This window comes from Taudactylus pleione, unplaced genomic scaffold (assembly GCF_031769625.1).
Source record: "Taudactylus pleione unplaced genomic scaffold, aTauple2 ptg001091l, whole genome shotgun sequence".
NCBI classification, from domain to species: Eukaryota; Metazoa; Chordata; class Amphibia; order Anura; family Myobatrachidae; genus Taudactylus; species Taudactylus pleione.
The window spans coordinates 1,831,285-1,843,947 of NW_028285492.1; the positions used below are offsets into that span (position 1 = coordinate 1,831,285).

The 12,663-nt window shown below is 48.0% G+C and overlaps 1 protein-coding gene across 3 annotated transcripts in view; it reads right to left on the bottom strand.

Annotated features, from left to right (window-relative positions):
• The window catches only part of CPZ (carboxypeptidase Z), a 150,426-nt gene that overhangs the window by 72,112 nt on the left and 65,651 nt on the right, over positions 1-12,663 (bottom strand). For all 3 annotated transcript variants that reach the window (XM_088461744.1, XM_088461746.1, XM_088461745.1), the window contains exons 3-4: positions 7,268-7,642; positions 208-423 (exon numbers count right to left, since the gene is read on the bottom strand). In XM_088461744.1, the coding sequence (XP_088317870.1) occupies positions 208-423; positions 7,268-7,642 (591 nt within the window). The remainder of the gene's footprint in view (positions 1-207; positions 424-7,267; positions 7,643-12,663) is intronic.

Consider the following 12,663-nt stretch of genomic DNA (forward strand, 5'->3'; position numbering starts at 1 on the left):
TATAAAATCATGGACACAGGAAGCATGGATTACTGTAATAGGAGGTGGGGCTTATTATGAGAGGCAGTGATATAACAGCATGCCTTCCAACATTCACTAGCGAGAGGATGGGGCCAGGGAGAGTGGCACAAAGTTCATTGCACTTACGTAACTGCCCCTGTTTGTACCGAAGTCATAGAAAACTCAGAAATAAAAGTTGATACTCACGCCTCTCATGGTGCCCAGGCTTGGTTGAAAACTCAATAACAATAAGTTCTTTTCCTTCAAAACTCCGCCCGATGCTGTATGTCTTAGCTATGTGCGAGCATTTGCCTGCAGCTTTTTTCAATACGCCAACCATCTGTGTGTAGCTGTGGTGATTGAAGTGGATGAAGGTAGATGCCACTGGTGGAAGCTGGTCTTCAGGGGTTATCTCTACATTAACTGTGAAATAAAGTGAAAAACATGTCCAGGCAACGAATAACACATCCACCATTTTCAAACATCAAGTCGCCTGGGAATTCCTCCCCTTGTATAATATAAGTTATCCTGCAGCCTTCATATGGTCATGGGCAGTGGTGGCTCCAGAAGTGGGGCTGCAGCACAGGGCAAAATTCAAATAGAGGAGCCACAGCAACTGCCACTGAGTCCCGGCCATTGCATAGTATAAGTCACAATGATCCTATCACTTCAGTGATTGTGGCGTCTGCCCCTGTGATATAGGCGTTGATGTATCAAGCAGTGAAAGTGGAGGAGACAAGTGAAGAAGTTGCCCATAGCAACCAATCAGCATTTACCTATCATTTTATAGAATGTTTTTGATAAATACTACCTCAAAGCTGATTGGTTGCTATGGGCAACTTCTCCACTGGCCCAGTTCTGTTAGTGGCAGAAGCCTGTTATTTAGCTCACAATGAGTTACAAAACTAGCTGCATATGATAAATGGTGCTCAAACCAATCAGCTCCCAACTGGCACTTTTCAAACAGATGACAGTTGGGAGCTGATTGGCTGGAGCACCATTATCATACGCAACAAATTTTATCACTCTTTGGGCGGAATTCAATTGTTTCCTGCCCCCATCGCTCCCGACGGAGCTATTTAATTGTTGCTCCTGTCGGGCGCGATCAGCTATCAGTGCTCCATTTCAGCTCGCAGCCCCAGGGGGGGCGAGAGCTGAAATGTGTGAAAAATGACCTGTTTGGGCGTCCAAACATCACTTTTCGCGGTCGTGCCCAGCACTTTGGTCGGGGGTAGCTGCTTTATGCGGCTAAACGATTAGCGCGAAAAATGGCAGCAATTGAATAGCGGCAGGCGATCTCCTGTCACTTTAGATGGGAGATCGGGACCGCGTAAACAATTGAATTCCGCCCTTTGTGAGTGATAAAACTTGTTGATAAATGAGGCCCTTTGTCTGCTGGGTCCAAGGAGGCTGCTGCTGCTGATCAGCAGTAGCAGTCTCCTCTGGCTGTCCGGGGGAAAGCGATCACACCGATCACCCCAGGCCCAGAATATGTGCTCTCTATGGCCCTGCCTGCCCTCCCTAACAGGTGACATTAAGACGATAGGGGCAACTCTACAAGCAGAGTGCCTGGAGTGTCCCAAGGATGCTCTGGGCAGTTCTACAGGCTGCAGGGAGAAGTTCCAGGCACATTGCAAGCCACATGCGGGTGCTATGGAGCAGTGACGGCGCCACTCCCTAGACGAGAACACTGCTCGCACACTCCTAGTTATGGCTCTGGATGGCAACATCCAATGAATGTCACAAGAAGCATTGAACCATACTTGATGACATCTTGGAAGGGAAGGCCCATGTGGGAGATGTGGGGAGCATATTGCAGTGAAATGCGTCATCACGGTCTGGCTTCTGGCTACTCAATGCCACAATTTGCGGCATTGGGGGCAGAGCCACTACGATATGATTCACTGTGATATCCGGGCGGCTGGTCTACTCTCCTGGGAGTCTGGGGGAGCTCCCTGTAATTCAGGAGTAGGCAAGTATTCATCAAAGCATTATAATTGGCCATAGGGAAGGCAGAAAACAGCAAAGGAGGGGAGCAAAATGCTGAAGAAATGCAGCTGCTGGCAATATATTACTAGAAACACACCCATACGGCATAGTTTTAGCCAAAAGGTTTGCGCGCTGACAAAGCTGAATGAACAATGCCCGTCAGGATTCACCTTACAGTGCTTACTGCAAATGCTGAACAAACAAAACCATGTAGCATGCTGCATCCAGGGCAGTACTGATTGCCAGGTCCTGGGAGTACAGGCCCTATTAAATACCATTACCTATCACAGCTGTGATTTTATTGTAGTGCGGAATAACGGCAATATGGGTCCTTCCAGGAAACATGATGAAAAACAACATTTATTATGTCCTGTTGTGTAACATCACAATGTCAAGAGAATGTCTGATACCCAATAACAAAGTTTCCGTAATAAATTCTCTTTACGCCGCGGTCTAGACACTGCTGTATACACACTGGGTGCATTCCAAGAGAAATGGGGTGATAAGCGGTTTCACAGAAACATTTCTCAGTTCTTACTCTGATATATTACACTGTCCAGGAAAAAAAGATGTGAAAATGGAAATTCTGTGGGGAGCAGAAGGATCTCTCGTCCGAGCTGCAGGATTTCACCTGCTTTATTCACTAGTTCTGACACCACAGATGGAGGAGAGTTTTTCCCTCAGTGCTCAGTTTGTTTATTTGGACGTTTTGCACCTTTTTCATTACTAAGATGAGGAATTAATTTACATGTCATTAAACAAAAGTTTTGTTTTTAGATAACGTCTACAGTTACTGACAGAATATCACGAACTCTTGGTAACTCTGTCACTGTCCAAAAGGACCAATGGGTCATATCTACTATGATCAGGGAACCCAGTGGCAAGTGCATGTGGTGATATGATTTGTCCCATCATGGCCCCGCCCCCTGCGATGCAATTCCGCAGATCTTGGTATTGCACAATGGGGGCTTAGTCGCGATGATGCAATATGAATGACAACATCACACACCCCTTTCATTAGGGGAGTGGGTGGGATAGGGGGCGATTCCCTGCTCTTCCGTGAGACCAGGAGCACTTATTAAAATTCCCCTGTCCTTTCATGCTATCGTTGTCTTCATTTAAATACCCTAGAAAATGATCTCTCCATAAACACATTTCTGTCATTTTAATTGTGATTTGATTCTAAATATAAATGAGATGCTACATGTTGCATCTCCTGGTCATGTATCCCCAACAATGTCAGTGCTGTCCTGGATATGCAGGGGTAACGATTTAGTTGAACGATTGAATGATAACAATCGTTTGATCGTTCAATCGTTGGCAAAAGTGACTAAAACGACCAGCGATGCGCGTGCCCACTGGTCATTTAGACATCTATTATCTTTCCAACATGCTGGTCAACCTGACGATATTGTCAGGTTCAGCATGTTTCCAGATGATTGATGACCCTGCACTGAATGTCTGCTCGTTCAGTGCAGGCTCATCACACGACTGACAAACGACTGAACGATTACAATGTCGTAATCGTGCAGTCGTTTTCAGATCTTGTAGTGGATACCCGCCTTTATGCTGCATACACATGAGACGATTCTCCTGAACGATAACGATATCGTTTGACGATATATCGTTCATTTTTAGGCAGTGAACGATCGACCAATGACCAATGATGCACGTTCCCGCATGGACGATAAAGATATCTTTCATCGTCCATGCATGCAGGCCAACTTGGACGATATCGTCAAATTTCCCTGTTCAGAGATGTGGCAGGATGACTCACTGACAGATATCTTTGAAAGATCTTTGAACGATCTATCTATGAACAATATCTTTGAAAGATATCTTTGAAGTCGTTGGTGGTACAGATCGTTCCGTGTGTATGCACCTTTACTGTCTCCTCTGTTGGAACACTGGGCAGCATTACTTGTTGGGTAGGTGCAAGGGAAGTCTCATTGCTTTATGAAGTGGTTCTTTATGTCCAGGGGAAAAACAAGGACCATGGGTCTGATTCACTACGGAACGCAACTGTAAATGCAATAGCGATTACGCACGCAGTTCAAATGTGATAGTATGCTAATCCATTGCGATCGCAACACCGCCGTTGCACTACACAAGGACGACCACTTTACCTTACATAATGTTTAGCAAGACTGCAAAACCATCGGTACAATCGAGCACCATCGCAGCCTCACGCACAGGCCCGCCACGAGCCGCGGCGGGTCCCGGTAATAGGGGGCGTAGCCTAATCGGGGAGGCACGGCCACGCCCCCTTTGCGATAGAAAAAAAAAGCAAAAAAAGATTTGCAGCGCCGCGAAGTGGCGCTGCGCGCTGGGGAGGCGGGGTGCTCTGAGCCCCCTCAGCCCGGCGCAAAGCCAGGGGGGGCGCGATCAGTGTGAACACTCCCCCCGCACAGGCATAGGAGACTGCTGTGGCTGCTGCTCAGCCTCTCGGCGCCCGTGCTCATGCGCATGAGCAAGACCCGGATAGCGACGGGCAAACCGTTGCTCCGGGTCTCGTACCAAAGGGGGCGTGCTGTCGATGTTGAGCGACAGCACGCCCCCTTTGGTGGGCGGGGGCGTGGCTGCCCAGACGGAGGCGTTCCCATGGGAACGCCTACCATCTGGGGCCGGCCCCACTGACATCACAAGTGATGTCAGTGGGAGTCCTTTCGGCTCTGTTTGAGCCGAAAGCACTCTTGGGCTTGCGGCAACGAGACCCTACTGCAAGGGTCTCGTCGCAAGCCCGATGGTCGCAATGGTCTTGACCATCGCGACCATCATTATGGCCGCTCGCTATAGCTGTGGGTGGTCACCCGCAGCTATGCGAGCAGCCAGGAGGCCATTCTGCAAAACCAGAGGGCCGGCTCTGCTTCAGTGCGAGCGCTCTGTCAGAGCGTCCGGCTCTGAATCAGGCCCACTGTCAGGCCTCAGGGTGTGTACGGCATCGCAGTGGATAATGTATGCACACCCCTGCAATGGCGTTGAAACACACTGGCACGCCTGCGTTCGGCAGACCACCCCCCCTGTTACCACCCACAAACGGCACTTCCTGTCAATCACTCTGCGATGCGATTGCGTAGCACTGCGATTGCAGTCCCGATTGCAATAGCCAGTTCGTGCACTGCGATGTATGCGCAGTATGCAACTATTGGCCGATTGCGTGCATATTAGCAACTGTGGGCCTGATTCAGACCCAGTCGCGAGTGCTGAGCGCTCGCAATCGGGTCGATGTTTGCCCACTGGGCATGCGCACGACAGAGCCGGCTCCGTTGTGCGCATGCGCAAAACCCGGGTAGCGACGGGCGCTCCGTTGCTCCGGGTCTCGCACCAAAGGGGGCGAGCTGTCAATGGTGAAGCCACCCCCTGGCCCCGTTTGGTAGGCGTGGCCGGGGGGTGGCTTCACAAACGGAGGCGTTCCCAAGCGAACGCCTACCGTTTGTGGGCGGCCCCACTGACATCACCAGTGATGTCAGTGGGAGAGCTTCCGGCTCTATTAGAGCCAGAAGCTCTCTGGAGCTTGCGGCCACGACACCCTACCACAAGGGTCTCGTCGCAAGCCCGATGGTCGCAATGGACCATCGCGACCATCATCCTGATTGCTCGCTATAGCTGTGGGTGGTCACCCACAGCTATGCAAGCGGCCAGGAGGCCGCACAAGAGAAAAAAAAAAAAAGCTCAGAATCAGTGACCGTTCTTCCAGAGCGTCCGACTCTGAATCAGGGACTGTGGGTCTCATTCAGACCCACTCGCGAGCACAGGACGCTCACAAGCGGGTCGATGGTACCCAAATGCGCATGCGCACGACGGAGGGAGCTCCGTCGTGCGCATGCGCGAGACCCGGATAGCAACAGCCAAGCTGTCTCTCCGGGTCTTGCACCAAAGGGGGCGTGCTGTCGATGGTGATTGACAGCACGCCCCCTTTGGTGGGCGTGCCGGGGGTGTGGCTGCCAGACGGAGGCGTTCGCCAAAATTACTCCAGGGCTCGCGGCAGCGAGACCCTACCGCAGGGTCTCGTCGCAAGCCCGATGGTCTTGACCATCGCAACCATCATCATGGACGCTCGCATAAGCTGTAGGTAGTAACCCACAGCTATGCGAGCGTCCAAAAGGCCGCTCCAAATTTAAATAGGACGGCCCTGAATCAGAGCCAGTGTTCCTTGCTGAATCAGGCCCATATCCACTCATATAAAAATAATTGCTCTGTTTAATTGATAGTAAGACGACATGAAGACATGTATACTAATTTTTTCATGGAAATTCATTTTAAGCATTCTGCATGTCATGCAAAGTTGGGCATAAGCGTAATTTGTACTTGACTTCTTAAAATACATGTTTATCTACTGTGTATGTGCAATAAAAGTTCCTACACATCTGTCCCTATAGCTGCTGGGATACATTCTGCACTAATGCAGTTAGAAAAACAGAATAGACAACGAAACCCAAATGCGCCCCATGCATACAATTGAAAAGACGTGTGTGTGCCTATCTGGAGGTGTTTCTCTTGAGTTTGCTGTTCTCTTGGAGGGGGATATATACACTGAATGGTGTCTGGCCGTGTTAGTATTCCCGTGAGAGTTTCCCCTGATTTTCAGTCACGGAGAGTTACTAAATGCAAACACGGGAGTGAAAACACAAATCTGCAAAACACGGCCAAACACACAAACAGAAGTCAATACACCCCATCGGCCAAATTCTCAAGTACTTTCCATAGGCAGGAAAAGAACACAGGGATTTACCAAGAATCGTGTCTGCTAACACGATCGTAAATGGAGCAAACTCGGGCCAAAACAGAAGTTTAAAATACTGTAAACCTCCTACTCAGCAGGGTGTTTAGCAGAAGCGCTGCATAGATCAGTGTGATCTGTGCAGGCTTCTGTGTGTTCTACAATATTAAAATTGTTAATTTTAAGAAAATAAATGGTGTGGAGTATCTGCCCAAAAGTATAACCAGCCCTGGACCTCTGAGCTTGTTCTAGTAGAGGAAAATCAGGGGAAAAACCGACATGGGGTTCCCCCTATTTTCCTGTTGGGCTGAACCAACAGGGATGGTAATGTCACAGCAGGAGGACACGCAGCGTGGGGTTCTCCAGCCCCAAGCTGGTCAGCCCTGGGCTGGCAACCCTTGCAAAGTAGGGACATCTCTACTTAAAATGATATACTTATTTTCCACTAGATGGCAGCAGAAAAGTTCAAAACACCTATTAATATAAATTGGGCTATATATATAGATATGATGGGTGGGTGGGGTCTCTAAGCTGGGAATAGATGAACGTTTAGTTTACCTCTTAATTTCTCCAAGGGATCGTGGCAGCCTTCTTCTTCTCCAGCAAAGAAACGGTCGCAGTCCAAGAAATACGGCCACGCCATGTCTATTGCATCAAAGGCGGGAAGGCAAGTTTTCTTCAAAGTTTCACAAACTTTTCTGCACGGTTTAACGATCTTGTTTTTCTCACACCGTGGGGCGAGAATTGAGCACCCTGTAAGTCGGAGGTCTGGATTGCATTCTCCTTGGAGCAAGCTGTCTATAACGCTTAAGAGAATGTATTCAGCACTAAACTCCGTGTCCCCTCTGGATTGATGGTTCAATGCGTTTGGAAACATTATTTTGCTGTAGGGTAAATCATCGCAATATCCCAGGAAATTATCACTGCATGTTCCTTAGAGAAAGACAGATAGATAAATTATTAGAATAGTTTTTTTCAGCCCACGGAAAAAAGATTTCAAAATGATATTGATTTTAAAAACAAAAAGTACATAGAGTGCAATGTCTACTCGCGTCTACGGCACAGTTAGAAGACCTTGTATCATTTAGTTGGACAAGGTCAAATCCTGAATGCTAATAAAAAAATAAATGACAGACAGTACATTCCAATTTATTATTTTCTGGTAGTTTCTTGTCCAACTATCTAGCCTAATATTTTTTTCTAACTTTTCTTCCATTAACTAAAGAGAATTGAAATAATATAGAATCTCGCTGGTTATAAGATCATGAATAGGTGAAATGATAGAAGCGTCAAATACAGTAGATTCGAATTTGGGATTCAAAGTTTGCGGCTTGCGCTCTCAGTTACTTGATTATATTTGTCATTTATGGTCGAGGTTGCGTTTAAGATGCGACTTTCCAGCTCGTGGTTCACATTAGAAATATTTTATTTTGAAGCAGTATTTAAATAATATATTTAAAATAAGTACAAATGGACTGTATTATTATAATATTTTTAAATCTGCACAGCCAGCACCTCTATGTTCGAAGTTCACTCTTCTCAGTCTAGGTTTCACAATTTAAAAAATATTAACATGAACCAATTTTCCCTTGATTATGCATGCATGCCAATGGCCCTAAATTAGGAAGAACAGTAAGGAACTGAGAGGACTATCCTGACATCCTGCTTTCAGCTCCAGATTGATAGAGATTTGGAAGATCGATCCCATAAGTCAGGAATATTCAACGGGCAGTCTTCCAGCTGCTGTGGAACTACACATACCAGCCCTACCACAGTTTTAGCATACCCTGATCTTAAAACTGTGGCAGGGCATGCTGGAATGTATATTTCCACAGCAGCTGGAGGGCCGCATGTTGAAGTGATGCACTAAGTGATGCAACTTCAATGCTGTACTAGTGGCAAGTGTGTGTAGCAGTAAATAGGTATTTTAGGGGATGTAGTTAATATGCCACCGTACAGGATGCCGGCATTTGAAATCCCGGCGCCGGAATCAAGAGCCACGGTCAGAAAACCGCACGGCGTATAACTATACTTATCTGCTATACCTACATTCGGGATGCCGGCTCTCGGGATTCCAGCGTCGGCATCTCAACCCATGTCGGGATTCTGGTGCCGGTTTTCTGACCGTGGTTCTTGATTCCGGCGCCGGAATTCCGACATGGGTTGAGATGCCAACGCTGGAATCCCGATAGCTGGCATCCCGAATGTAGGTATAACAGATAAGTATAGTTTTTTTCCGCGCGGGGCAGGTTAGGGTTAGGCTCCGGGGAGGTTAGGGTTAGGCTGCGGACAAGTGGGTTAGGTTTAGGCAACGCGCGGGGGGAGGGGGGTTAGGGTTAGGCTGCGGACAGGTGGGGGTTAGGTTTAGGCACCGCGCGGGGGGAGGGGAGATTAGGGTTAGGCTGCGGACAGGTGGGGGTTAGGTTTAGGCAACGCGCGGGGGAGGGGGGTTAGGGTTAGGCTGCGGACAGGTGGGGGTTAGGTTTAGGCACCGCACGGGGGGGAGGGGGGTTAGGGTTAGGCACTAAGGGGTTAGGTTTATGCACTCCGGGAGGGTTAGGGTGCAGGAAGGGAGGGTTAGGGTGCAGGGTGAGTGTGTAGGAAGGGAGGGTTAGTGTTAGGGGGTGAAGGGGGGAGGGTTAGTGTACTTACATGCTGAGCATCGAGATGGCACTGTTGGGTCTTTTGTTGGGTGGCATCCCAACCGCCGGTATGTCGTATCACACCAATTTTTAGGGTAGGGGAATTGAATTATGTCTGCCAAGCCCCCGGTGGAACTTGGCATGCCCTTAATGAAACCTGGTTACATGCCACCTTCTTGTGCTAGCAGGGGTATGATTATGTGCAAAACGGTCTGCATACAAGCAAACAGCCTTGAATACGGTCAAATCTGTTTGACTTCCTCAAATTTAATAAGTAAATCACAATTGTGTTTGCAGGAACTAATCATTTGCAACCCATTCATCCTGATCCCTGATATTCTTCTAATTGTCCATTTGTTTTATCCTAGAAAAAAAAATTCCATTGAAGATGAGGCGAGATGTATCAAAAGGAAAAATGCAGTAAATCCTCCAAAAACTGGCGGTTTCGGAGGTGTATCGCTTCCCCTATGGATCCCCATATGTATCAATCAGCAGATATTGGAGATATCGTAACTTTCCGGAGCTTGGGCCCGTAGCTAACACTATCAATAGATGATCTTCTTTTTGCAAAATGTTCCGTTATCTGTGACTTTTCCATGCGCTGGTCAATGGCCACACACATGCATTTTAACCCCCAGGTCATAAACCTAGGCATCACTGGGACAGCTCTATATCGGAATAGCTGTCCTGGCAAGTAGGTAATCCTGCATACCAGCAATCTATAATACCGCTATGAGGGTAAATAGAGGGGGAGATGATCACTATTTATTTGTGATAATTGATACATCTCCCAGAAGGGAATCAAAAAAAAAATCATATTTTCAGTTACCACCAGATTTCTCTCTAAGGGATCTACGTATTTATAATTTTTTTTACTAAAACAATAATACCTTTTTCACATTATGTTAGTTTCACTGAAATGTATTAAAGGGCTTTTGAAGCAGTTTTCATGAAACCTAGTCCAAGTCCTTTAATTTGCATTTCTTTAGTAAGCAGATTGCATTTCCCATACCTGTCATGGGAAATGCGATCAGCCTGAAATGTACTAAGCGGGAAATGTGACAAAAATATGAGATATGGTAAGAATTTACCCTTGTTATCTCTATTTCTACGAAGTCCATAGGGTTCCACAGGATACCTTGGGGTATAGGCGATGGCGGCAGACATCCAGGCACCACAGAGTTACATTTTCAGCCTCCCAGGATGCACTGGGGTCCCTCTCCTATACCCTGCCCACGAGCCTCAGGCCACTCAGTTTCGTAACAAGCCATAGGCCGGAGCAGGAGCAAAAAAGAGAGAGAAGACAGTCTGGAACACACAAGAATCACATTCTCACCAGAAGGAGACGGAGAAACCGGTGACCAGATCAAAGCCCATCTGCAGTACAGGTGCGACAGGGCGGGAATCCTGTGGAACCCTATGGACTTCGTAGAAATAGAGATAACAAGGGTAAGTTCTTACCATATCTCATATTTTCTACTTCAGGGTCCATAGGGTATCCACAGGATACCTTGGGGATGTCCCAAAGCAGTATCCTTTAAAGGTGGGGACGCTCCTGTGCTGTAAGGAGAATCCGCCGCCGAAAGGAAGCATCCTGAGAGGCGAAGGTATCAAAAGCATAATACCTTACCAAAAACATGGACAGATGACCACGTGGCTGCCAATCACCGCTGAAGCGCCACGTCGAGCTGTCCACGAAGGACCCACAGACCTAGTGGAAGAACTTTAATAGAGGATGGAAAAGGAAGACCTGTGAATCCATCCTGCCAAAGTTAGCGTAGTGGCAGGCCAACCCTTTTTATGGAAACCAGAAAGGACAAAACCCAGAGTCTGATTTCCTAAATGGACTGGTACGATCAACTTAAATTCGTAGCGCCCGTACCACAGCCAAATAGGCCTCACCAGCAGACAGGACTGGGGAAGTAAAGGCAAGCACTGCCCTGTTCCTAGGAAAGATGAGAAAAAGGGAGGTCTACATGACAGAGCCTCCCATTCTGAGATCCTACTGGCCAAATTAAGAGCCAGAAGGAATACAGTCCTAGCCGTAAGCCATTTGAAATCCACTGAGCCCAGTGGATCAAATGGCGGTCCTCAGAGAGCCCTAAGGACCACAGCCAAATCCCAAGGAGCCACAGGTGGAACAAAGGGATGCTGAATATAACTTACACCCTGCACAAAGGTGCGGACATCAGGAAGAGTAGCAATCCTACACTGAAACCATACTAACAGGGCAGAAACCTGCACCTTGAGGTAAGCAAGGCGAAGACCGTTATCTAAGCCCACCTGTAGGAAAGCCAACCTCTGGATATCCGGAATACCCGAGGAGCCTAGCCTCTAGGGCGACACCTGAAAGAAAGTATACCATACCTAATGGTAAATTCATGCAGATAAAAACTTCCGAGCTCTTAGCATGGACAGAGCCCTTGTTAACTATAGAGCTGGAAAAACTCCTAGACCTTAAGAGGGCAGTCTCCACCACAGACAACCCAGGTCTGGGTATCAGCCAGGATCCTGAGACAACAGGTCCGGGCGTAGAGGCAACAGCTTCGGAGTGTTAACTGAGAGGCTCCGAAGATCTGAGTAATAGTGCCATCTGGCCTACGCTGGAGCTATCAGCAGGAGCGTGACTCCTTCTTGCTATTACTGGAGGAAGAAGGGATAACGGAGGGACGAGGTACACAACTTGGAAGGTCCACTGGACCTACCTACGTCTATCAGAAGAGTCTCATCTCTGAAAGGCTCCACTTGTTCACCAGAAGATTGAACACCTCCTGATAAAGAGGACATTTCCCTGAATGCACGTCTTGACGTCTGAGAAAGCCTGCTTTCCATCTGAGGATACCTGAATGAACACTGCCGATGACGGCAGGGATATAGCCTTCCACCCAAGCCAGAATTCGGGACACCACTGTTAGTGTCGCCTGACTTCGGGAACCTCCTAGGTGGTTTACATAAGCCATCATGATGGCGTTGTCAGACTGTACCTGCACGGTATTTCCATGGAGGACCTGTCCTGCATGCTGGAGAACCCTGAATACTGCTCAGAGTTCTCAGATGTTTATGGGAAGCGCAAAAACTACTGGTGTCCACCTGCCCTGGAACAAGTGTGGACCCGTCATGCTTCCCAGCCACGGATACTGGCGTCCGTCGTCAGAAGGACCCTGTCCGCAATCCCAAAGGGGGTGCCCCTTGTTTAGGTGAGCTTTCTGCAGCCACCAGGCCAGAGAGAGACAAACCTCCGGGGAAAGCCTATTGACTTTATCCTATGGGGCAACCCATCCCATCCGGAGAGGATCAAGTTCTTTAGAGTGA